At 39.6% G+C, this 24,997-nt stretch overlaps 1 protein-coding gene across 2 annotated transcripts in view; it reads left to right on the forward strand.

Annotated features, from left to right (window-relative positions):
• The first annotated feature begins 4,594 nt into the window (after positions 1-4,594).
• Positions 4,595-24,997, forward strand: part of LOC150077236 (epidermal retinol dehydrogenase 2-like) — a 160,268-nt gene continuing 139,865 nt past the window's right edge. For both annotated transcript variants that reach the window (XM_090385632.1, XM_090385631.1), the window contains exon 1: positions 4,595-5,262. In XM_090385632.1, coding sequence (XP_090241758.1) covers positions 4,807-5,262 — 456 coding nt within the window. In that variant the 5' untranslated portion in view covers positions 4,595-4,806. The remainder of the gene's footprint in view (positions 5,263-24,997) is intronic.

The raw sequence follows: 24,997 nt of genomic DNA on the forward strand, positions 1-24,997 counted from the left end.
TTTTAAACAAACAGATGTTTAGATGGTAAGGTTTTTTAAGATGTTTAGATGGAAGGGATTCAAACCCAGGCTTTTTCTACACGGTGCAGAAGGATGGCGATTTGCGCTTTCTAGCTATTATTTTATATTTTAAAATAACTGCTAGAAAAATAAAATAAGTTGCATAAAAAAAAGGATTACTTTAAGACCTCTTATTATTTAAAAATACTATTTAAATATTTTAAAATAGTGATAAAAATGATAATTATACCTGGATTTTGTGTTCCTAAGCAATTAAATTACAGATTTATTTGTGCACTGTTTTAATGAAAAATACTAGCTTTGCTATTGTTAGGACGCGCTAGAAAAAGCGCTTGTGAGGTAAAAATTACATATCCTTCGCCTTTATAGCTGGATCTCGAAATTGTTTTGTGCGTTTTATTTCGATTTTCACTCGTCAGAGATGTCTTGTCTTGATTTTTTTTCATCTCCATAATCTGTTTTTCGTCCCTAAAAATGTGTTCGCCCTATTTATGGAGTTTGTTGAAAGGCAAAATATATGAAAATAATCTCCATACATTGAAAAAACTGAAAGCCAATATGCAGAATGAAAATGAAAACATAGATCCAAGCATTAAATAGGTATCATCGAATTTGGTGATAAGAGTTCATGCTTATATTCAAGAAGAAAGAAGGGACGATTCGTCCCTATGGGCGTCCAAGGTGGTCACCAAGTACCCCAAGTTCAAAGTGACTGTCTAATTCGCCTATATGGAACTAGGCAGTCGCCTAGGAGGACAAATTCGAGTCAGAAATCAATTTTTATAAAATTGAAAAAATAAATAAATAATAAATAAATAAATAAATAAAAATATATATAGAATTAAGAAAGCCATTATTTCAATTCCCGTGCAAGTATGGATGAAATAATATGAATTATACACTACCTACCCTCCATTGATAGTTCGTCGCGTCCTACCTTACCACAACATGTCAGACACAACTATAAATAAGCTCGTGTGCCTTTCAGGAGACAGTGATACAATTGGGAATGCAAGATGCAGCGATCGACGGAGTTAACAGACTTCCAGCGCGGAATGATAATACTGTGCCATGAAAGCAAATCAGTCTGTATGCGACACTTCACTTGCAACCGAAGATTCCTAAATCGAAGATTGTTGATGTGAACTGTAAACGGAAGTGGCCTGGTGCTGAAACTGTCATTAAACGACCCAGAAAACCTCCGAAGCTGACGGAACATGACAGGAAAGTCCTGAAGAGAATCGTCGATTCGGAACATAGGCCCCAGTGAAGCGATTGGGTCACATGTCAGCACCAGTACAGTGCGCACGATGCTGCATGATATGGGTTAACACGGTCATGCAGCCGTCCAGAAGCCACTAATCATCCCGAATAATGCCAGACGCCGTCTTGCCTTGTGTAAGGCACGCCGTTCTTGTACTGTAAACTAACGGAAAGCTGTGCTTTGGAGTGACGAGTCATGGTATGTGATCTACCAGTCTGACGGTCGTGCCTGGATGTGAGGAGAAAGTTACCTTCCGGACTGTATCGTCTCGATAATACAGTTTTGCAGAGGCAGTGAGATAGTCCGGACTGTTTATCATGGTCTGGCTGGGATAATTGGTTGTTTTGGACAAAACCATGAATACTGAGTTCTATACAGGTGTTCTGGACAATAATGCTTTACCTACATTGTGGCAGCACGAAGAGGAAGGCCCTTACCTGCGTCAGTAGGGCAACGCTCCATGTCATACTGCTCGCGTTATGCCAGACTGGTTTGAGGACATGAGCGTTGAAAAGCTGGGCTGGCCAACCTAGAACCCTGACCTCATTCCTACAGAGAATCTCTTGAATGAATTGGATCGTTGGTGCGTGTCAGGAAAGATTTTCCAAAAAAAGCAGAGCCCAACTGATCCCCGCTTTGAGGGCAGAATGGCGAGAAATATCGGAAGACATTTACAAAACGCTGGTGCCAAGTATTTCACTGAGACTAGAGACTGTCATAAGCGCTAAACATTTCGGAACACATTATTATTAGTTTTCCTGTAAGTAACGGTGATATGCCGGTGTCCGGATGTTAATTAATGGTAGGGTAGTATATAAAATAAATTTTCTGTTTATACTCCGGGACGACCACATGGTCAGAGGAGTTCACAAGATAGACAGAATACAAGAAACAGCACCATATTCAGCAGTCACGGGCTTGAACCCCGGTCACTCAGGCACGTGTACTTATGCACCCGCGCGCCTGACCACTAGGCTACGGCAGCCCCATTATAAATAAATTTTCTGTTTATACTCCGGGACGACCAAACGGTCAGAGGAGTTTACAAGATACACAGAATACAAGAAACAGCACCGTATTCAGCAATCACGGGCTTGAACCCCGGTCACTCAAGGCACGTGTACTTATGCACCCACGCGCCTGACCACTAGGCTACGGCGGCCTTCGGTTTAGGTGGCGTTACTCCATAATGGCTGCCGTTTTTTATGACTATTGTTGTCCTTACCATTCATTGTTATAGCTTTAGTACTATTTATGAGGTTTCCAATTATACATTTGGGTAAGATTTCTTCCTCCAACCCTGTGTTTTTGTAACTTTCGACTTAAGCACTCTGTATTGGCCAAAAACGCAACCAGATATCGATTGACTGATAATTGATTTATTTACATTTCTGAGAATTTATTAATATTTAATAGCTTTGATTTACTGCAAAGGTAAATAATATTTTAGCGAAATTATATTTTTTAATTTGCAATGCAGAATCAAAGTGACCGACTCGGCAATTTTGATAAACCACTAATTCGGCCACTGAAATAAAAGGGACGCCACTTATTCTGATAACTGCGGGACACTGCTAAATTGATAATTAACAACCGATTACAATAACTGAAGAAACAATTCAGCGTTGTTTATTGATGCAGCGCAGAAATGTGCGCATAAAAGGCGTACAAGGACAGAAAGAAAATATTAAAATCAAGCAATCTCAAATACTTTAATTTGACAGTTCACTATTTCTTCAAGAAAGTCATCAGTAAAAATGAAACTGTCATAATGTTTCTGAAGAAAATATTAAAATCAAGAATTAGAAAAGGGTTTAATGCCCTATTGTAAAACAGCCAGACTGGTAGCAATACAGATACAGTACTTTCTTTCACAGAGTAATGACACCGACAAGAACTGTACAAAGCAACAGTAACTGGACGTTACATAATCATTTCTACTGCACATGCGTGAACTATAAGACAAAATCGATAACATAAACCGAAACGCTAATTACAATAAACGTCGTTTTTTCTATGTATTCGTATGAGTCTGATCTGGACTTAATAAAAGTGATAACATTACACGAATGATATCATATCTGTGATTACAATAAGCGGTGTACGCTGTATATAAATTGGTATCAACGGCCCCTAAAATGATATACTTACTTATGCTTGTCACTGAAAGCGTATTATCTTTATAGAAGTGCGTGGTTCCTGGCCGATCTGCTTGTTGCGCAGGCTGAAAAACTGAAATAAATACATCCTCCTCCTCCTCTTCCTTCTGTGTCGTGGACGAGAATCGAATCCAGTTCTCTCCAAATGAGTGACAACGGCGATGTATCGTGCCCACTAGACTGTTACAGAGGGGTGACTTAGCCACTAAGCAAGGCCCTCGTAGGAGCACAGTTGGTAGAATCGTCGTCCTCCCCACACCGGGTGGAAAACACCTGAGTTCGAGTTCCGTCGATGACGTGAGGAATTTTTGTGGACCTTTTTCACAACGTGGCTGACTTAGTCGGTCTCAGGCGAGGGTAGCATGGTTTTTCGTCCAGAAAACATAAAATCGACCACAGAACCCCACTCAATTTACAGACAATATCCACGGAGCGATATGGCCGTAGTCGCTGATGCTCCCTCCTACAACTACAATACAGTATACCACTGAGCAAAATGTTTCCCTGTGTAGACTGAGGAAATTGTGAGATCCCAAGGGATATTGGAGAGCCGATTTCACGGTTTCCTAAGGTACCGATTGTCAGAGGCTGGTAGAGTCCCTCCTTCCCAAGGGGGCGAACATTTCAACATTTATTATACTGTTTATAATTACTTATTTGTCATTATTGTTATTATAATTATTCGACTGCATGATCTGAGCGCAAAAGAATTAATAACTTACTGATATATGGATTGTGCGAATTTTGAAATCACCTTGTAATTCTCATATAATAATTGTTTATAAATAGTTGGTTTATTCAAAATAACGTGTTGAAACGATAGAAGTACTGTATTATGCACAAAGTAATGTTTCTGTCCTTTCAACAAATGGTCACATTATGCGAAAAAAAATTAAAATGGTTAAAAATTACAAATTCATTACTCTTCTCAAAGTGATAATGAAATAGCACAGGTTATTTTCTGCTGTTGGCAAGTTAACATTCTCATCCTGCACCACAACGCAAGAATAACATACATATAGATGAAAATGCTACGGGAAACGTTATAGGCTTAAACGGATCACGTGTACGATGACGTTAACGAGCGATGCGTTAACAGGTGGTGCTAGCATGCCAGTGTATTTATTTATAGGCCACTTGATACAGAGCTTCGGGAAAAAAAAATTGGGTTAGGGAGAGTGTTGGTAGTTCATCAGTTGTCCATTTGCGCACAAGGAAAGTAGTCTAGAACTCGATCATCGGCTTTTGGCCTCATTGGGAGAAAGGAGACAGCAAAAGTGGTAGCAGAAGAGCGTGGTTTCACCAGCAGTTTTACATTTAGCTATAACTTTCTGTACTGTGAACAAGTAGTGCCAACTAAATATGAATTCGTTAGTCAAAGTAGTATCTTCAGTCCTCCTCATCATTTATTACTGGCTAGAGAGTATTATTTTAGCATTTATTCCAAAGCGACTCCGTTTTAAAGACGTAAGTAAAGAAACAATTCTAATAACTGGAGCAGGTAGTGGAATCGGTCGTCTTTTGGCACTACAGTTCAGTAAACTTGGCTCCCGACTTGTTCTGTGGGACATTAACAAGGCAGGTAATGACGAGACGGCACAGTTAGTTCGCGATGCAGGTGGTGAAGCTTATTCGTACGAATGCGATATCTCAGATCGAAATGAAGTCTATCGCGCTGCAGCTAGGGTGAAAGACGAAGTGGGAATTGTTACAGTTCTCATAAACAATGCAGGAATAATTACGGGTAATCGTCTTTTGGACTGTCCAGATAATATGATCGTGAAAACCATGCAGGTGAACACTTTAGCTCACTTCTGGGTAAGTAGCTAAATTTAATTTCATTCTGATCATGCATTAAGTTTGTTGTATTTCCTTCTGCGTAAACGCACCGTAAATAGAGCCTGAAAATGACTTACCACATAACAGTGGTTTCCAAACTACTGAGATCTACGGATACCTTAAAAAAAAAAAAAAAAAAAAATATATATATATATATATATATATGCATATGTTTCTGTGTGTGTATATATAAACACTGTGTTTTCTGAAAAGAAAACAGGGTCCGTTTCGGGACCCTCTGGAACTGGTCTAGGACCCTCAGGGCTCCGCAGATTCCAGTTTGGAAAACGCTGATATATAATATAACCAGAAGTTTAAAAACCTTTGATAACTTCAGTTTTTAAATAAAACTTCATACTTGTGTCTTTGATGCTGGTGGAATGAAATTGCTAGTGTCATACTACTCATGTGAAACTGTTGTTTACATTCTGAAAATATAATAATAAATAGTATTAATAATTTTTGTCATACAAAAATCATTTCTACATATAGCAATGATTCAAAACAAAGGAGGATTTTTAAAAGAGATAAATAATGAAGCTAAGAGAAAGTTAATTGGTATTTCTGTTATAACATTTGTAGAAGAATAAGAGAAATATTTGTTTGGTATGCTTTTGACTCGTTTACTTCTGGTACAAATATTGATATCAACGTAGAACGTATTGAGCATCATAGCTCTGTTATATACTAACAAATTTATATTATAACAATAATTTTTTTTTTTTTTGCGCGCGAAAACATTCACAAATGTTTTTGATTTTTTAATTATGTCTGGAGGTTACAACGTATTGCCGTATTTTAGCGTTTGTCAGCCAAAGTTGTGCTTATCGTTATTTTATTAAATGTCTGTGGTGAATATATCGAGGCTATTAGATTGGTATACTGTTGAATTAAGACTCAATGATACATTACAGTCGCAATCATCCGGGAAATAAATTTTCTCGGGTGGTCCACAAAATAAAAGAAAACTCGTAAATGTGACAAAACATAAATTTATTAAACATTTTTATAAAAAGTATGCTATACACTAGTGTAGAATAGTCTGACATAAAATTTAATACGTACTCTCTCCTTTTTTTTTTTTTTGTTGTTGTAAAAGGAAAACAATAAACTTTGATTTTTCACTTGGCTGGCCTTCCTGGGAATGTTACTCCGTAAATTTCAAGCATCATCTGCCAGCGATAGCGCTGTCTCCTTGTTCCATATAATCAATTAGAGACTCCACATTACACAAAAGTGGAATTAACCGTAGAAATACCGGTTAGTCAACTGTTGGATAATGGTGAATATAGTGTGTTATATTATACTCCGGGACGGCCACATCGGAAAGAGAAGTTTAAAAGATAGAGAGAAATATCACAAAAATATGGGCTAAAACCACACTTAACTCAGACTACTGTTTTCCCTCGTGTTTGATCACTAGGCTGCAGCAGCCTTATTAATAAATATTCTGTTTTATAAGGAGCGTTTGAAAAGTTCATGGCCCTGAGTGTGAACTGCTTATTTGGGAAGTCTGTTAACATGTTACTTTTCAACATTTCAATATAGAGTCAATACACATTTGCCATCTATGCTTCAATGCCTTGATTCCAGGAATGCGTCCATTGCATCAATGACATAATTGACGATGGAAAAATGGTGCAGCCAGGTATATTTTCAAATTAGGATATATGTGAAACTCTGATGGTGCTAGATATGGGGGATGGGTCAAAATTTCAAAGCAGCACTCATGCGGTGCAGCCATAGCAATAACAGATTTGTGAGCAGGCACATTGCCCTGATAGAACAAAGACGCCTTTGCTGAGTTTTCCTTGGCGTTTGTCTTTGATATTTTACCCAAACTCCTCACTAGGTCTGCGTAACTGGCTGTCTGGCTTTTCTAAGGTAATTCACTAGCAACACTCCATCAGCATCGGCTTGACCTTGGCCGGCCGTTACGACCGGACACGTTATTTCGCGCTACTGAATTTGTGTGGAAATGAAGTGTTTAAAATGTTAAATCAGTCTAAAAAAGTGTTCCACCTGAAAGACTTTATCTGGAGGATTCCGTAGGTGAGATTAGTTTTAATATCTATTGGGAATTTAGTAAATTACCAGCGTTTCTATCTGTGTCCTTTGTTGTCAGACTACAATGGTCACCATGTGGCTGGCAGAAGGGCCATAGAGAGGCACTGATGTAAAGCAGAAGCCACGTTGGTAGTTTACACTTGACTGGGGAGTTGCCCAAACTGTGTTTAAAACTGAGCTGAAAGACCGCTCCACCAAACTGTACCGTAAACCGCCGAATTTTGTAAAATCGTGTGCTTCGAACATGTACTTAGTGTAGAGAACTATTTTTTACTGCGCCGTGCTACACTGGGACGGCCTGCGACGACACACATTCTGCTTCACCCATTGTTCTTGAACTGGAGGGTGTGACTACAGTGATCTGCATTATTGAGTGGGGAAGGTGACCCCATGTGTGTAAATGCTTAAGCCTCTATTAGCGAGAGCTCCTGGTTGCCATCTACAGCCTTCGGCAGTAGCTTCGTCATCGCCACAAAAAGCAGCGACCACCTGCTTTTCACAGCATTAACTTTCCCACTATACTTGAGTGAAACCCCCCCCCCAATCATTGGTGGGGAATCAAAAGTTTAGATTGACCACTGCTAGGCCCGAAATTGTGCCACGGACTTACGATCGGCAACATTTGTAAACATTCCTAGCCGGTTCTTGAGTGTGTGGATCCTACCTCGATAATCCGGATTAGTCTCGATAAACCGTACCTGAGACAAAATGATTAGCCATAGTCAGAAATTGACTGAACTTCAGCCAGAAGATGAACACCAACGAAGAAGGCAACAACCTATCCTAGAGCAAAATGATGATTTGCAAATTATAGAGAAGAATGACCACGACGATGGAGCACAGCCACAACAAACTTCAAAAAAGAAATACAAGAAATATGTCGCCCCGAGTACGGGAATGGAGACAAGATCGCAAAGCGAATCGAAAGACCAGCAAAACAATGAGGACCCCCAACCAGAGAACAGCAAAGAATTAAGTAAGCAGCCCCAGCCTACCATAGACCCCAGATTGCCGGATGGAACGGTGCTGGACCAGGTTTTGGCCCTCCGGGTGGAGCTTGAAAACAAACTGAAAGACTCCGCAAGTAGAATCCCAGCTGCCCTTAGGGCTGATATTGTAGGAATATGGACCAAGCTGGAGACGGTCTTCCACAAGGTTCGCAGTGAGGCAGAAAGAAATGCAGCCAAACTGGAGGCCTACCAGGAATGTAGGGTCACACAACAAATGCAACAGCGCATCCCTACCTATGCAAGTGCACTGAGTAATCCACCAACTGTGACACAGATGCCAAGAAACGAACAGCCAAAGAAAAAGACACTCCTCCCAACGCCAAACCTGGTAATACTAAGGCCCAAAAATGCCGAGGAAATAACAACAAGTGAAGAAATCAAGGCAAAACTAATAAGCACCATGAAGGAAGACCTCAAACAAACCCAAATCAGAGGAATACGCAAGATGAGGAGCATAGGACTTGTAATAGAAACCGAGACAAAGAAAGAGATGCTAGGAATAATACAAAACCCGAAAATAGCCACTTTGGGTCTAACAGCTGAACCACCCAAAAGAAAAGGGCCAGCCATAATAATATACGACGTAGATAAAGACATCACACCGAACCAATTAGCGTACGAACTCTACCATAGAAACCTACAGGGTAAAATCCCTAACAAAAATCCACAAGAGATAGCAATGCCCAAATACTCCGTTAAAGCGAGGGATGGAATAAACAAAAACTGGGTAGTAGAACTAACCCCGGAAGCCTGGCAAACCCTGAAGAACCAAACAAGGGTGTTTATAGAATGGGGCTGCTACCGATATCACGAACGTGTGGTCGTTCCGAAGTGCTACCGCTGCTGCAAGTTCGGTCACACCACGCATACGTGTGCACAAACCACCCCAACATGCGGCCACTGCTCAGAAAAAGGCCATGAATATAATGCCTGTCCCCACAAAGATGTGGGACCTACCTGCGTAAACTGTAAAAACTTAAAGCTAGAGTACAAGCATTCACTGAGAGACCCCATGTGTCCCACGTACCAACGAGCCAAGAGTTTATACCAAAGTAGGATTAACTATGGGGACGAAAATTAAAGCTTACAACACAAATATACTAAAAATAATTCAAATAAATGCGCAGAGGGCTAGAGCAGTAGCCGACCAGATCCGAGTTAAAGCTGAAGAGGAAAACGTCGATGTCATCATATTACAGGAGCCATACTCGCATGGGAAACGGGTTGTAGGCTACCCGCTCACCTACAAAGTGATACACACAGTTGAAGACACCCCATGGGCTGCTGTCCTGGTAAGGAACAGCAATATCACAGTGACTAAAATCACGCAGTTCTGCACGGAGTGGGCCGCCTGTGCCCAGCTAAATACAGCTTTAGGGAACCTGTACGTTGTGGCACTCTATTGTAGACCAGGACAACAGATAGATTTTGCAATCGAATATCTTCAATGCCTGCAGGACATCCTACCAAACCAAAAAATCATCATAGGAGCTGACGTGAACTGTCGATCCCCGACATGGCACAGTACTACCCCTGGCAGGCGTGGAACCCAAAATGGTCAACTCCTTGAGGATTACTTGGCAGGATCACAGCTGACAGTGCTAAATCAACCTCACCACTTGCCAACCTTTTGCAACACCCTCTGGGAGGCTACAATCGATGTATCCCTAGCTACTAGGAACTTGGCGGGATTTGTGACTGACTGGAAGGTGGAGGAGGCATGGACTACCTCAGACCACCGTGCAATCACCTTTAAAATAATCAGACAACTGACAACAGTAACATGAACAAACCAACAGAAAAACAGATATGCAGTTGCCAAAGCAGACTGGATGTCATTCAAAAACCTGCTCATCACAGCCATAGAAAGCAACCCAGCCAGTATAAACCCACAAAATGACCCGGATGACCTTCTGAGGGGGACTACAGACCTAATACAAACCATTAGCGATCGAACAATCAAAAGAAAAAACCCAAAACCTGGTGCTGTTCCTTGGTGGACCCCAGAAATAGCCGTGATTCGACGCCAGATGCAAAAAGCTAGGAAAGATTTCCAGAGAGCCCGTAGGACTTGGCCTGCACATGAAGTGGAGGCTTTAAGACAGCGCTATCGAGAAGTCAGAAATCAGTATACGGACGCGATACAGAAAAGCAAGAAGCGTTCCTGGGAGCGTCTAGTATCCACGACAGGAAGAACTGACCCCTGGGGTGTAGTTTACAAGGTGACTACAAACAAACTGCCCAGGGGGGAGGTGATCAGCACCACCAGGACCTCGCAAGGAGACTATACAACCACTTGGGAGCAATCAATGGGTAATATACTCGACACAATTTTCAAGGAACCCGCGACCCTAACTCTGCAAGAACAACATAAGATTTGCGAAGAAAATGAAAAATATATCACCCCTGCGCTCGAGCCCCCCTTCACCCATGAGGAACTCGGCGCGGCTGCTACCAGGATCAAAAACCGCAAATGCCCGGGACTTGATATGATCGAACCGGAGATACTGAAAAAAATAGTAGAAATTGCTCCGCAAATCCTACTCACCCTCTACAACAGATGTTTGGAAACAGGGAAATTCCCTGCAGCATGGAAAACTGCAAACACCAAGCTAATTCTGAAAAATCCTACTAAGAACCCAGAATGTCCATCATCATACAGACCCATCGCTCTGCTCTCAGTAGTCAGTAAATTGTACGAGAGGCTACTCCATATGCGGATACAGAACCACTACGAAAGGGCAGGCCTGGCAGCTAAAAATCAGTTTGGCTTTAAGCCAGGATCCTCTACGGTGGATGCCCTTGGAGATCTGCTTAGGAAAGCACAAGAGTGCAGGAAAAAATATCTATTGGTCATTTCAGTCGATTTTGCCGGGGCGTTCGACTCACTTTGGTGGCCGAGTGTACTGAACAGACTGAGAGAAGCTGCAGTACCAATCAACTTATACAAAGCAATGGAAGACTACCTTTCAGGCAGAAGAGTGGAAATAAATACAAATTATCAAAAAATCACAAGAAACATACATAGGGGATGTCCGCAGGGGTCTGTCTTGGGTCCTCTCATTTGGAACATGGTCTTGGACGATTTCCTGTGCCAGGACTTGGGGCTGGCTGAGGCCCAGGCCTTTGCGGACGATCTCATTGTTACTATTGAGGCAGATTCCAGAGTCCAACTGGAAAACATCGGCAATCAGGCAATGCAGAAATTACAATACTGGGCCACAAAAAACCAGCTAAAAATTGCACCGACGAAAACCATATCCATCTTGCTGAAAGGAACTCTTCAGGTACAGCGTCCGCCCCAAATAAAAATAAATGGCCTGACCATCAAACTCACCAAGCAAATGAAGTACTTAGGAGTTATCTTAGATAATAACCTATCCTTCATACCTCACCTGAAACACATAAGAATGAAAATAAGAAGATACTCAGCCCTAGTGGCTAGGATTACGAGGAAGGATTGGGGACTGAAAAAACGAACCCTATTGCTATATTATAAGTCAACCTTCATCCCAGCAATAATCTACGCAGCTGCAGTATGGTACACCAAAACATCACTGGTAACCAACAAGAAAATCCTGGATATGACACATAGGACCATCCTATTGACAACCACACGAGCTTGCCGCACGGTAAGCACACCTGCACTGCAGGTGCTTGCTGGCGCGCTACCCCTGGATTTAGAAGCTGTGAAAGCAGGACTGCTCTACTTGCACTCAAAGGGAGTGGCCGCAAATCATCAGGACTTCACAATCAACCCAGCAAGCAGTCAAAAAACGGAAAGAGCCCGACTACAGACCTACCTCCTTCAGGAGTGGCAGCAAAGATGGACAGAGACGACAAAGGGCGAGATCACTCGTAAATTCTTTCCAGAACTGAACAAAATATACCCAAGGCAACCGGGTTGGTTCTTCCCGGGCTTGCACCTGACCTCGTTACTCACAGGACATGGACCCTTCAACCAGAAACTGTTCAGCTTCTGCCTCGTCGATGACCCAAATTGCACGTGCGGGGAGGTCGAAAGCTGGGACCACCTGCTTTACGACTGCCCACAATACGAAGACCTCAGATGCACCCTCATCACGAAAATCCATTACCTCCCCAAAGGACTTGAACATCACTTCATTGACACGGAAGAGGAGTACCGAGCGTTCTCCCAGTATGCACAGGACCTCTTCACAAGGAGAAGGGTGTTAATTGCCATACATCGAGACTGATAGTACAGTAACATAAATCGCATAAGACAGAGACAATTCCTGGAAAAGAAAACTGTGGAAGAAAAGAAAATGAATGGAAAAGAAAGGAATAAAGAAAAGAAGAAGAAAAGAGAATCAACGGAGAAAAAAAAAAAAAAAAAAAAGGGGAGGGACAAGGATTGTCTCATGAGTGTCCCAATCTGAATCAAGTGGACAAGAATAGAGACAACAAACAACAAACTGCAGCTTAGCTCCCAAAGCAATGGCAGCCTGAAGAGGGCACCCTAGCCCCCTTCACCTTTAAACCCTACTCCCCCGGGGAGACGATTCTCTCGTCGCCCCCCCCTCATTTCCACTCTGGTGGGGCATGGGCATGCCACACTAAACTTGGGGCTGTCTTCCCTATTGGCTCCATATTTCTGTCTTTCTCCCCCCAGTCTTCAGCCTTCCCCCCCTCTCTATCTTCACGCTAGCGAAGTCCCACACACCTAAATTTAAATACATCCAAAATATCTTCACCCACGTTCTGGCCCAACTCAAGCGACGTCAACCCCACGATTGACGTTGGTATGTGTATGCACGTTGTGTGTACATATGTGCATGTGTGTATATATGTACTTGTATGCACACATATATGCACCCAACTCAAGTGACGTCAACCCCACGATTAACGTTGGCACATGTATGCACGTTGTGTGTGCATATATGTGCTTGTATACATGCATATATGCATGCAATATAAATACATTCTTTTTTTTTTTTTTTTTTTTTTTCTTATTATCATTTTATTTATTTATCCTTTTATTATTATTTTATTTCTTTATTTATTTTATTTTATTTTATTTTTTATTTTTATTTTATTTTATTATTATTTATTATTATTTATTATTATTATTATTATTATTATTATTATTATTTATTTATTTTTTATTTTTTTTTTTTTTTTTTTTTAGGTCCTAGCCACTGAAATCTCAGGAAATTAGGTGGCAGGACCTGCCAGAGTAACTTAAGTCTACTGGGTTCCTGGTCTGCCTCCACGGGGCTAAGGTGGGGCAACGTTGGGCCTCAGCAGGGGTCCAGCGGCTAAACGACCAGATGAACAACGGTACACGGCACTACACATATACAATATCCATACACTTTTAAATCTCTGGCATTTCCAGTGAACTGGTACACCCACAATGAAAACTACGCGGAGATGGGGGAAACCCCTGGTGCCGTCTGACACTAAATACACCTTACACCTTACACCTTACTCCATCAGCATCCCAAAAAACCGACGCCATGACCTTACCTGCAGGAGTCGACTTGGCTTTCTTTGGAAGGGAGAAGAGCTGTGATTCCACTGTTCGGACTGATCCTTTGCTTCTGGCTGAAAGTGATGGATAAATGTCTCATCCATGGTCACAAACCTTGCAAAGGACTTTGCTGGTTCAGTTGAAAGCAATGCAAATGTTCACTTGACTTAACTCTTGACTTAATCTGCTTTATGAAACGCATCGTGCTGACACCTTTTTCATAGCGAGAACCAATGTTATTATATAGTACATACTGAACGATGAGATGCCCAAGACTCTGGCGGTGTACTAAACTGTCACTCGTCGATCATTCATTACCAGATCATGCACACTGTCAACAACTTCTGGAGTGATGGAGTTGCAGGGATTCCGCAGCGTAATCTTCTAGGCTCTTGCTACCTCGTTTAAATTCTGCTGCCCACATCTTAACCGGGAATAGGAATGGGCATCTTCCTATAATGTTGTAAATATATATCCTCATGAATTGCTTTTGGCGTTAGTCCTGTTTTCCCCAAATATTGGATGACTGCACGATAACTGATTTTATCCGTCTTTCCTTATTCACACAACCTGTATTTTTATTTTCGCTTCAGGACCTGCATAAAACTTGGTGAGTTACTATTTGAAGTGCCTCCGTAGCCGAGTGGTCAGGAGCGGGAGTGCAGTAGCACCCGCTCTTTGAGTAGAGTGGGGTTCAAGCCCCTGACTGCTGAATACGGTCGATCTGCCAACCCGCACTGGACCAGTGTGGCAGATTATGGTCCGTTTCCCCTCAGCATGAATTGTTGAGGAGGCTTCCATCCTGCAGTGGGTTGATAATGGCTGCACTTTTTTTTTACATGAAGTACAGAAATTTTTAACACTGTACCTCTACCCATTTCATACTCGCGCCGCAAACTTTTTTTCAAATCTTCTTCGTATACTCTCAGACGGCAGCATAGAATCAGAGGGGTTTACAAAGATGGAGAGATAATGAATACAAGAACAGCACGGTATTTAGCCAGTCACGTGTGCTGGAATTTCAGAATATGGCTTAACCGTGGTTCCAGCACATGTGCTGGAACCACGGTGAAGCCATATTCTGAAATTCCAGCACACGTTAAGCCATATTCTGAGTTATGGAATATATATAAATAGTTTGAAGAAGGTTCGCTAATTATGTGCCAAATAGCGAATTATAAACGCTTTCCTTGGATTCCGTAGATTGATAAAATTTGTTCGAAAAAATACCATACATTGAAAAATTACTTAATACTGTGCACATTTTAGTCGTATCATTTTCAGTGGTGCGCAAACTGTGGGGCGCGACGGATAAATTAAAGTGGTCGCAGAAATTTTTAAATAAATTTATTTTTTGTGTACAAAAAAGCTAAAAACCTGTTGTTAAAATTACTTTTTCAATTCTGTATGTGCAGAGCCCTTGCTACTCGAACTAAGTCTGAGATATGAATGAACCCCACTGCCTACCGCGTCTGGGATACGCCTTAATTTGCCCAATGACTGTGGACACAAATAAAATAGCTGACTATGCGACTTCTCAGTATGCATTTAATACTTCTTAGTACCACTCAGATGCTGAGTAGTACTGAGAAGTACTATTCAAATAATCCCTCTAGCCCTTATTTCTTTCTGCACAAATTCTTAAATTGCCTGTATTGTATTGCCTAAAGGCCAGAGGTGCGAATGTGCGGTAGCAGTAAATGTACTGTATATGTGTTGCACGCAGGCTTTATTCTGCTTCGTAATTCGATGCATTCTCCTTGCTGCAATAAAAATTATTTCAATTATGCATGGAGAAGAAAAGTACAGCAACGATTTTAATACCATTTCTCTATCCAGAGACACAGTCTCGCGGCGTATTACAGTTATGAAATTCAATTCATTAAATCAATTGAGAGAAAGTCCAGTTTTTGCAATTCAGTTAGATGAATCCACAGATATTTCAAACCTTGCTCAACTTATTGTATATGTCGGATACTGCTAAGAGGGAGATATTTTGGAGGATTTTATATTTTGCAAAGCTTTGGAAGGAAGAACGACGAGCGAGAAGATTTTTGATATTATAAATATTTTCTTTCAAACAAATGATCTAACGTGGAAGAACTGTGTTGCGACAACAACTTAAATGATTTAAATCTTCAAGGATAGGGAACAAATACTATATATTATTACTCAGTGATAAAATAGAAGCTTTCAAAAAGGAATCTTTGGAAAACTGAATTTGAGCGTAATAATACCGTAATAATACCATGCTTTTCTGATTTTGTTAATAGCAATAATATTGACGTTTTACAATTTAGGAATATCATTGCCACCCACATAACAATGCTAATTAAGAATTTTCTAAATGATTTAATGTATCTCCAAAAAAAATAAATAAATAAAATTGTATTGGATTCATCATCCCTTTGCTTTTGAAATTTCTTCATGTTCCAAAATTACCATTGAATAAAAGGAAGATCTTATCGACCTGTCGTCTGACGAAGCATTACGTGTTCGTTTCAAGATTACTTGTGACAAATTTTGGCTATCTCTTCGAGACGAGTACCCCCTCGCCATGTGTTTCACCTCTCCTCTATGCCTCTCATTCCGTTCGCGAAGTAGTGCCTGTTGGTGTACACAGCAGATCCAGTCGCCTGAACGTCGCTGATCGGGCGACGTTCTGGATTCGAATTTCCATTTATTGAGTTTGCTGCCTATGCGACCGAGCGCCGAGATTTCTTACGAAGTCGAAGCATATCGACCTGTCGTCTGACGATACATTACGTGCTCGTTTCAAGATTACTTGTGAAAAATTTTGGCTATCGCTTCGAGATGAGTATCCAGAATTATCGAAAATGGCGATACAAGTATTGCTACCTTTCGGGTCTACATATTATGTGAGGTTTGTTTCTCAAAATTAAAAGCTATAAAAACAAAACAGTGTTCCAGACTTGATCCAGAAGATGACACGAGATCAGCAATTTCAAATATTTTCGGTTATCCAGGCTCATCCTTATCATTAATTGTTTTGTTTTGTAATTGTTCATTTTTAATTGTTTTGTAATCTTAATTGAAGAATAAAAATTTATCCGTTGTTTTAGTATTAGTATTAGTAATGGACGCATGGTGCAAGAAAGCCTATGGCTTATGCTGAATCAAGCCAAAAAAAAAAAAACCCGAATAAAACAATGATAAAAAATAATAATAATAAATAATAATAATTTATAAAAGAAAAGGAAATTAAACCTATCATCCTATGCGCTTCCCTGACCCGAAAGTACTATCCAGATGACCTTTGAATTTCCCCAAACTGTCAGCCTCTACCACCCCATGTAGAGAACTTATTCCAGTAATTTATAACACGCTGGCTAAAATAAAACTTCCTACAGTCCAATCTAAACATTTCCCCCCCGTAACTTGAATTTATGTCCCCTAGTTCTAGCATCATTTATAATCTTGAAAATTTGGTCCTCATTCATTTTACTGATGCCTCTCAGAGCCTTAAACACCTCAATCAAATCTCCTCTAAGGTGTCTAGTTTCCAAACTCTGCAACCCACATATTCGAAGTCTTTCTTCATAAGGACGCCCTTTTGCCGATCTCACCAGGCGAGTTACCCGTCTTTGCACCCTTTCAAAAAGCTCGATGTCTTTCTTTAGGTGCGGTCTCCATACTTGAACACAGTATTCCAAGTGTGGTCTAACAAAAGCCTTATATAATGGATTATCACGTCCCTATCTCTACTTGCAAAAGTTCGATAGATCATCGATAGGACACCATGGGCCTTCCTTGCAACCTGTTTACAATGCTCAGAGAATTTCATGTCTGACCGCATCGTAACACCCAAGTCCCTTTCCTCCAGTACTGGGTTTAGTTGAACTCCACCAAGTGAATAAGTTATTTTGGGATTACTGTTTCCCAGGTGTAAGACATTACACTTTGTTGGATTAAAGCATAGCTGCCATTTTTCTGACGATTCCTGAAGTCTATCTTGGTCTCTCTGAAGAAGCTCAGCTTGACAGTGATCATTAACTACTCTACCAATTTTAACATCATCTGCAAATTTCAACATCACGCCCTCTATCCCTTCATCGATGTCCTTTATGAAAATTAAAAACAACAGTGGTCCTAATACTGATCCTTGGGGAACCCCACTTCTTACATCAATCCAATCTGAGTAATAGCCATTTATAACAACCCTCTGCCTCCTGCCCTGAAGCCATCCTGCTATCCATCTAAGAATTTTCCCAGTGATTCCAACCTGTTCCAGCTTATAAAGCATGTGGGACTGAGGCAAAAGTTTTGCTGAAATCTAAATAAACAATGTCGAAATTATTCCCTAAATCCAGCTCGTGAGTGACCTTTCAAAATAGCGAACCAGATTTTTTAAACATGATTTTCCCTTTACAAAACCATGCTGATTATCCTTGAGAATTTCAATTCGATCCAAATGATCCTGAATTCCACTCTTGATCATTGCCTCCATGATTTTCTCTACCACTGAAGCCAAACTGACAGGTCGATAATTTCACACTCACTCTTAGAGCCACCCTTATGTATGGGAGATACATTGGCACTTTTCCAATCTAAGGAAACTCCCCAGAGTCTAGTGATGCTCGCATAATTAGCCTGAATGGTTCAATGCACTCACTTGCCACCTCCCTTAAGATTATTCCATCAACTCCAGGAGCCTTACTGGCTTGTAGGCTCGAAAGTTTTTTCATTAAATAATCTTGCGAAATTTCAATATCATTAATTACATATTTTTCAACTTCACTCCCACAATTTTCCCTTGCCACAAAAGGTTTTTCATTTATAAATATCGATGCAAAGTAACTGTTGAGTTCATCTGCAACGGCAGCTGGTGTATTTATTACTATCCCCTTTCCCTTACGTAAAGGTCCGATCTGGTTTGTCCTGCTCTTCTTGGCATTTATATATGTGAAGAATTCTTTATCCCCCCCTCTTTGCGCTGTTTGCTAGTGATTTCTCATAAACTGCCTTTGCCTGTCGAACTTTTTCTGTGGCTCTATTACAGATCATCTTGTAGCTGTTATAGGCTTCAGTACTTTTTATTGCTCTATAACCTTTCCATGCCACCTTTTTCTGCTCAAGTAATGTGGCAACTTCATTATTCATCCAACGTGAAACCCCTCCTCGTGGAGTACTGTATTTTTTTAATGGTAAATACGCATTCAAGGCATCTGTGATTAATGTTTTAAAAGTATACCACAGTTCAATTGTATTCATTCTCTGCGCGATATCTACCCAGTTCATAGAGGCCATGTAGTACCTTAAGGCATCGTAATTTCCTTTTCTGAAATTAAAACCCATTCCTTTGCCTTTTACTACTGCTACCTCTGTCTTCATCATCCACCGTAGAGCTACGTGTCACTTCTTGCTACTGGTTCCTCTACTGTCAGCCCTGTTATGTATTTTTTCTGTATTCAATTAAACTATTACACAATTATTTTAATGTGAAAAATAAAAAGGTAGCAATTGTTTTATTCCTTTCTCAGTATTCAAATAAAATTTTCTACTACATAATTTATAAACTGCAATTTTTCTTCCCTAAAAATCTGGTCATCCTCCCTCGGGGTTTATATTGAGGGGTAGCGTCAATTTTATATTTAATAAAGGGGGTCGCGAGCGAAATAAGTTTGCGCGGCAATAGTAGAATGAAGGTGATATATTATGACTGTTTTTTTGGAGGGAAATAGAAGTACCAACACGGAGCCGAGTGATAAGTAGCGAAAGTTCAGTAGCATATGTATGCTCTTTGTGTGGACTGTCGTTCAAGCCTACGTGAGTGCTGAATACGATGAACGATGGTATTCGTGATTTATGGTGAACTCCTCCGAACTGGTGGTTGTGCGGGAGTATAAACAAGAACAACCTCTATGCATTTAACTTGAAAAAAAAAAAAAAAAAAAAGAAGAGCGACAAGGAACCTTTTTCTGGCCTGCCTGCCTGCCAAAAAAATAAATAAGCAAATAAAATAAAATAAGCTGAAACAAAAATATGTGATATATATTTTTTTTTTCGTACCAATGGGAGGGGGAAAATCTGACTAAATTAGTAAATAATATTTTTATGATATTATAAAATGATGAGAACTTTGTTGTTGCAAAATTTTGTGCTCCCACCACTACAGTTATAGTTACACCACTTCTAGATGTGACTGATGCAACGTAATCCATTTATTTTCGAATGTAAAAACTACTTTTTTTTTATATATAATGCAAATTATTTATGAGTGGCCGCGTGCTGGTGTGTTTTGCTGTGCTTGCCCCTCAGGCCATTGGTTCACTGTCACTTAGCTATCAATAGCGCAAATTAGTAGTGGCTATTAGTACTTTTATTTCTGTCCAAAAAAGCATTATTTGTCATATAAAGTGTTAGAAAACGTTTAAGTAAATGTTACTTTGTGAGGAATGCGCAATAAAGTGAAAACAATTCCTTTTGGCCGTACTCCAGTTAACGGTACACCCTTCTAATTGGTTGTGAGAACGGAGGATAGCAGTGATTGACAGGTTGTGAAGTTGTCGCGTATGGTTTCGTTTGCATGCTGGTTTCTGGTGCGTGCTGTTCAATTGTTGCTGCTTGTTAAGAGTTAATATTCCATTGCTGCTTGGCACTTGGTTGCTTATTTAGTCTCGAGTTCCTGTGTCGCTATCCTGTTCCATCCTGCAGGTAAACTGTTTGGTTGTTTTTTGCTGCCGTGTGTTGCCGCCACATTTTCTTAATTTGTTTATTTCTTTTTGTGTTTTTTATACAAGCCTACAGGCCAGGACTGATGAGGTGAGTTTTATATGTATTTCTGTGTTGTTTTCACATATCATTAACCTAGTATTGTGTTGATTGAGTGTTGTGTTGGTTGCGTTCTTTAAAAAAAAAAAAAAAAAAAATTCTATATTGTTGTTTTGTGGTTATGTAAAGAGCAATTTTATTGTTCATTGACTTTCGCAATATATATATATATATATATATATATATATATATATATATATATATATAGAAATATATATATATATATATATATATATATATTTCTATATATATATATATATAGAAAAAAAATTATAATGGGAGTCATGTTTTTAATAGACTTTCATTTGCGTTTAGTGAAAAATGGTTAGGTTACCTTTTTACGCGACTTCGGAAGGTATTCAGCAAAAATTGGTCGTTTGCTGCATGTCATGTTACTTTTTGTTTCTCGTTTTGAAAAAAAATTGCTGTTTTTAACTCTGACTTGTTATGTTGCGTAACATTGTCTTCCCGGAATAAATTGCATTTATTTTAGTTGTTGCTACGAAAAAAATTGCTGTTTTGCTGTTAATTTCGTTGTTTTTCAGCTCCGACATACTGTTATGGACGTGACATCCGCCACGTGCAGTGGTCGAGAAGAAGAGGGGGAACGCAGTGAGTGGGCGGAGTTACGAACCGTACTTCACTACTTTCACCCTCTTCTTCTTGGCGCCATTTCGTAAGGGGTACCATTATCTGGAGTATTACCTTACTTTTATATATTATTAATTAATAACAAGAGAATTAGTTATAATTAAATTCAGGGCAAAAGTCCTGGATAACAAGCGCAATAGTACATACAATATCAACACAACTTGTGGTGAAGGGCGTCCTCAGTATGCACATCCATGCCCAATTAAATGCCGTAATATTCTTGTATATGGATATCGTTTGAACTACATTGACTTCATATGGTCGTCCCGAAGTATAAACAAAAGAATTTTTTTTATTTATTTAAATGTGTATGTAACGCACTGCGTATTACCTGCTTGTTAATATGTTCTTTGGAATTATGTTTTTTTTTATTATTTTTTTTTTTATGTGAAAACATTAAACGCACTGAGTGACTGAGGTGAAAATGCCACTTCCAAATGTTTTTACTGTAATCGTATGATCTACACTTGCAGGATGCTGACTGACATTCGCATTTGATCTCATCCCGGGTCCTTATGGGTTAGATATTTACAGCTCTTAAATAAAGTTGAGCACGCTTACTGCATCTTTCAAAACTTCCTGCACATTAGTTTGCATTTTATTCGCTACTAATTCTTCCCAATGTGTAATGCAATGATTAAAAACTATATTTGGACCAATTTCCTTTACTTTGCCTTTTAAATCTTTATTTTTTTTCCCGTTAATGCAGCCGCACCATCATCATATAACATCAAAAATCTTCTCACCCAAAGCTTTGCAAAATAGAAAACCCTCCAAAGTACAGTATCTTCCTCGTAGCAGTATCTGAAATATACAGCAAGGTTTGAAATATCTCTGGATTCATCTAACCGTATTGCAATCGATTTAATTAATTGAATTTTATGCTGTCCGCGATAAGTGTAATACGCCGCGAGATTGTATCTCTGGACAGAGGAATGGTTTTTAAATCGTTGCTGTACCTTTCTCCATTCCAGTCCAGTCCAGAGATACAATCTCGCGGCGTATTACACTTATCGCAGACAGCATAAAATTCAATTTATTAAATCGATTGCAATACTGTTAGATTGCTTAATTGAAACCAGTTTTATTGCAGCAGGGCGAACAAGAGATTCAGCAATAGTATGTGATTTCAAATTTTTTTCTATTAAATGTGAAACTTCCAACGATGCTCTTAAAGCTTTACAAGGAACTGCCGTATATTTCTTCACGAAAGATTTCAGACCTTGTATGACGTCGGCGTGTCTTTTGAAAAAACAGGATTCAGTTGTGAAACACAACTGAATTATGGTAGAAACACTCTCTACCATAGGGTTACCAGATCTAGGCTAGGACAAAATGGGAAAAAACTAAGACATTTTAAAAATTATATTTATTACTAAAAATTAGAATACATATTTATCATTACTGCCAATCATTTTCAGTAAGTTTGAATTACGAAGTAAGTAATTATAAAATGTTTTATAATCCATTTTCAAATTATAAGTAACCAACAAAATGCTATTCAGAGTATTTGTTTCCGTTTTATTTCTAATGTTGCTCCATTGATTGCTAATTAATGAAAATACACGCTCTACGTTCCAATTATGAGCAAAAATCACATGTATATTGATTTAAAAGCTCGGAACTCTTGCATTGATTAAAATATTCAGCCCACTTTTTAATGGGCTAATAAGTTTTCCCAATTATCATCTTTTTTTTTCTTTTCAGAAACAATTCTTTAAAATTCATAAATTGGTCAAATAACAGTGGTCAACACATAAAATGTTACGAACACGAAATTACCCAATTTTGACTAATTTTATGCTGCTGAACACGAAAATCATATTAAAATTTGTCGATTGGCTCTTCTTTTCGAATTGCAGTTGGGGTTTCATATTAGCGAGTTACTGTACACTATCAACTACGGCTCTCGGCAAAAGGCGTGGCAACACCGTAATTTTACTTTCACCACGTGATCAGCATCACGTGATAAGTTGTTGTCGTCTCAAATGCGTCTTCAACTCTGTTGCAGTAATCCTCGAATACGGTTGGGTAGTAGGTGATTTGTTCTCGGTTAACGGTTGTTTTTTGTGAGATTCCTACTTTTTGTACAGTATTTGTGTCGTGTAAGATTAATATACCCCGTCCGGAAGACTTCTGTTACGTTATGTGGAGAAGTGACGTTAGCTTCAAGAAAGTGTCCCTTAACTCGAGCCATAAAAAAAAGGCCCGCGTACTTTGGGTGTAAAGTAGGCGACCAGATCACAGAATGTGAGCTTAATGACCTCATTAGGGATCTCGAACTGTCGAAGAATAAGACAGAGCTTTAGCCTCGAGGATACAACAGTCGAATCTTCTAGATCAGCGGCTCCCAAACTACTAAGATCTACGGACACCTTAAAAAAAAAAAAAAGGTTTGCGGACCCCTATATACCGTTTCGCGGACCTTCTGGAACTGGTCTACGGACCCCAGTTTGGGAAACGCTCTTCTAGACCAGTCTGTGAAAGTGACAACATTTCGTACTCGAAATAAAGACTATGAATTCTGCCAAACAGAAGGTGAACTCAATGTTTGTAAGGATGTTGATAGTTTAATGGCAGCAATGAACATGAGGCACGTTCCCGAAGAAGGGCTATTTATAGACGCTTCTAGGGTTAGCCTTAAGGAATATGGTAAACAATGGCATGGCAGGTGCGGAAGGGTTAAAATTAAAAGCTTCTGAACAATATTTTATTCCCTCTATTACACCCCTACTAGAGGATGCGACACTTAGTGTATTTTGGGAAACGGTGTTGGTATGGAGCAGTTCAAATGTATTGTCAGCAGATGATCTAGAGGTAAAAGATGAAAGAGTTTCGTTGTGTGGAAAAAACAGAATGTTTTCCCCCCAAAGGAAGAAGAGTGAGTTTAAAGATTAACACCGTGATTGGGTCAGGTTTAAATTAGATAGGCGGAGATACGTAAATTAAAAGGAAATAAATAAGGTTCTCGTGCCAAAGAGTGGATTGTGGTTGTTGTTCGGAGGGGTTGCAGACTTGCAGTGGTAGTTCGGGGTTCAGTTCTGAGAGTGTCCCGCTATATAGTGAATAGTTCCGCCGGGCATGTTTCTGTGCTAAAACTGCGTAGTATTGAAAAGGGTACTTAGATAAAACTGTAATTATTTTAAAGTAAGGATGAAGTTGAAGAAATTACTAGAAATTTACAGAAATATTTAGTATTGAGTTGGTTTATTGGTTGAAGTTGTAAAGAAAATTGATATTACTAAATTAAGAGAGAGATATATATGGAATTTTTAGTTATTGTTTTTATTTGGTTTTTAGGAGCATTAGCAACTAAGGCCATATTGCTCCGGGGATATGCGGTGGTCATTTCCTGACCTTTCCGCATCCTCCGTATTCGGTGGTCACGGGCTCGAATCCCGGTCTAATCAAGAAGTGTGTGCTACGCACTGCTGCTCCTGCCCACCTCGCTACGGAGGCGCCAATCAGAATTTTTAGTATTAAGTCAGCTTATTGTGTAGAGAATTCATATTGCTGATTAAGAGAAATATGAGGAAGTGATTAAAATGAAATAGTTTTAAGTGTTTGCAGCTGTGGAGAGAGTTAATATTATTAATTGAGAGAAATTTTATGGTAATGATAGCATGTATTAACAGATTAAATGAGAAAAATTAATAGATTAGATGTAAATGAATACCAATTATGTATATACTTGTAAGTA

This window comes from Mastigoproctus giganteus, chromosome 12 (assembly GCF_048544385.1).
Source record: "Mastigoproctus giganteus isolate SK-2022 chromosome 12, ASM4854438v1, whole genome shotgun sequence".
In the NCBI taxonomy this organism is placed as follows: Eukaryota; Metazoa; Arthropoda; class Arachnida; order Uropygi; family Thelyphonidae; genus Mastigoproctus; species Mastigoproctus giganteus.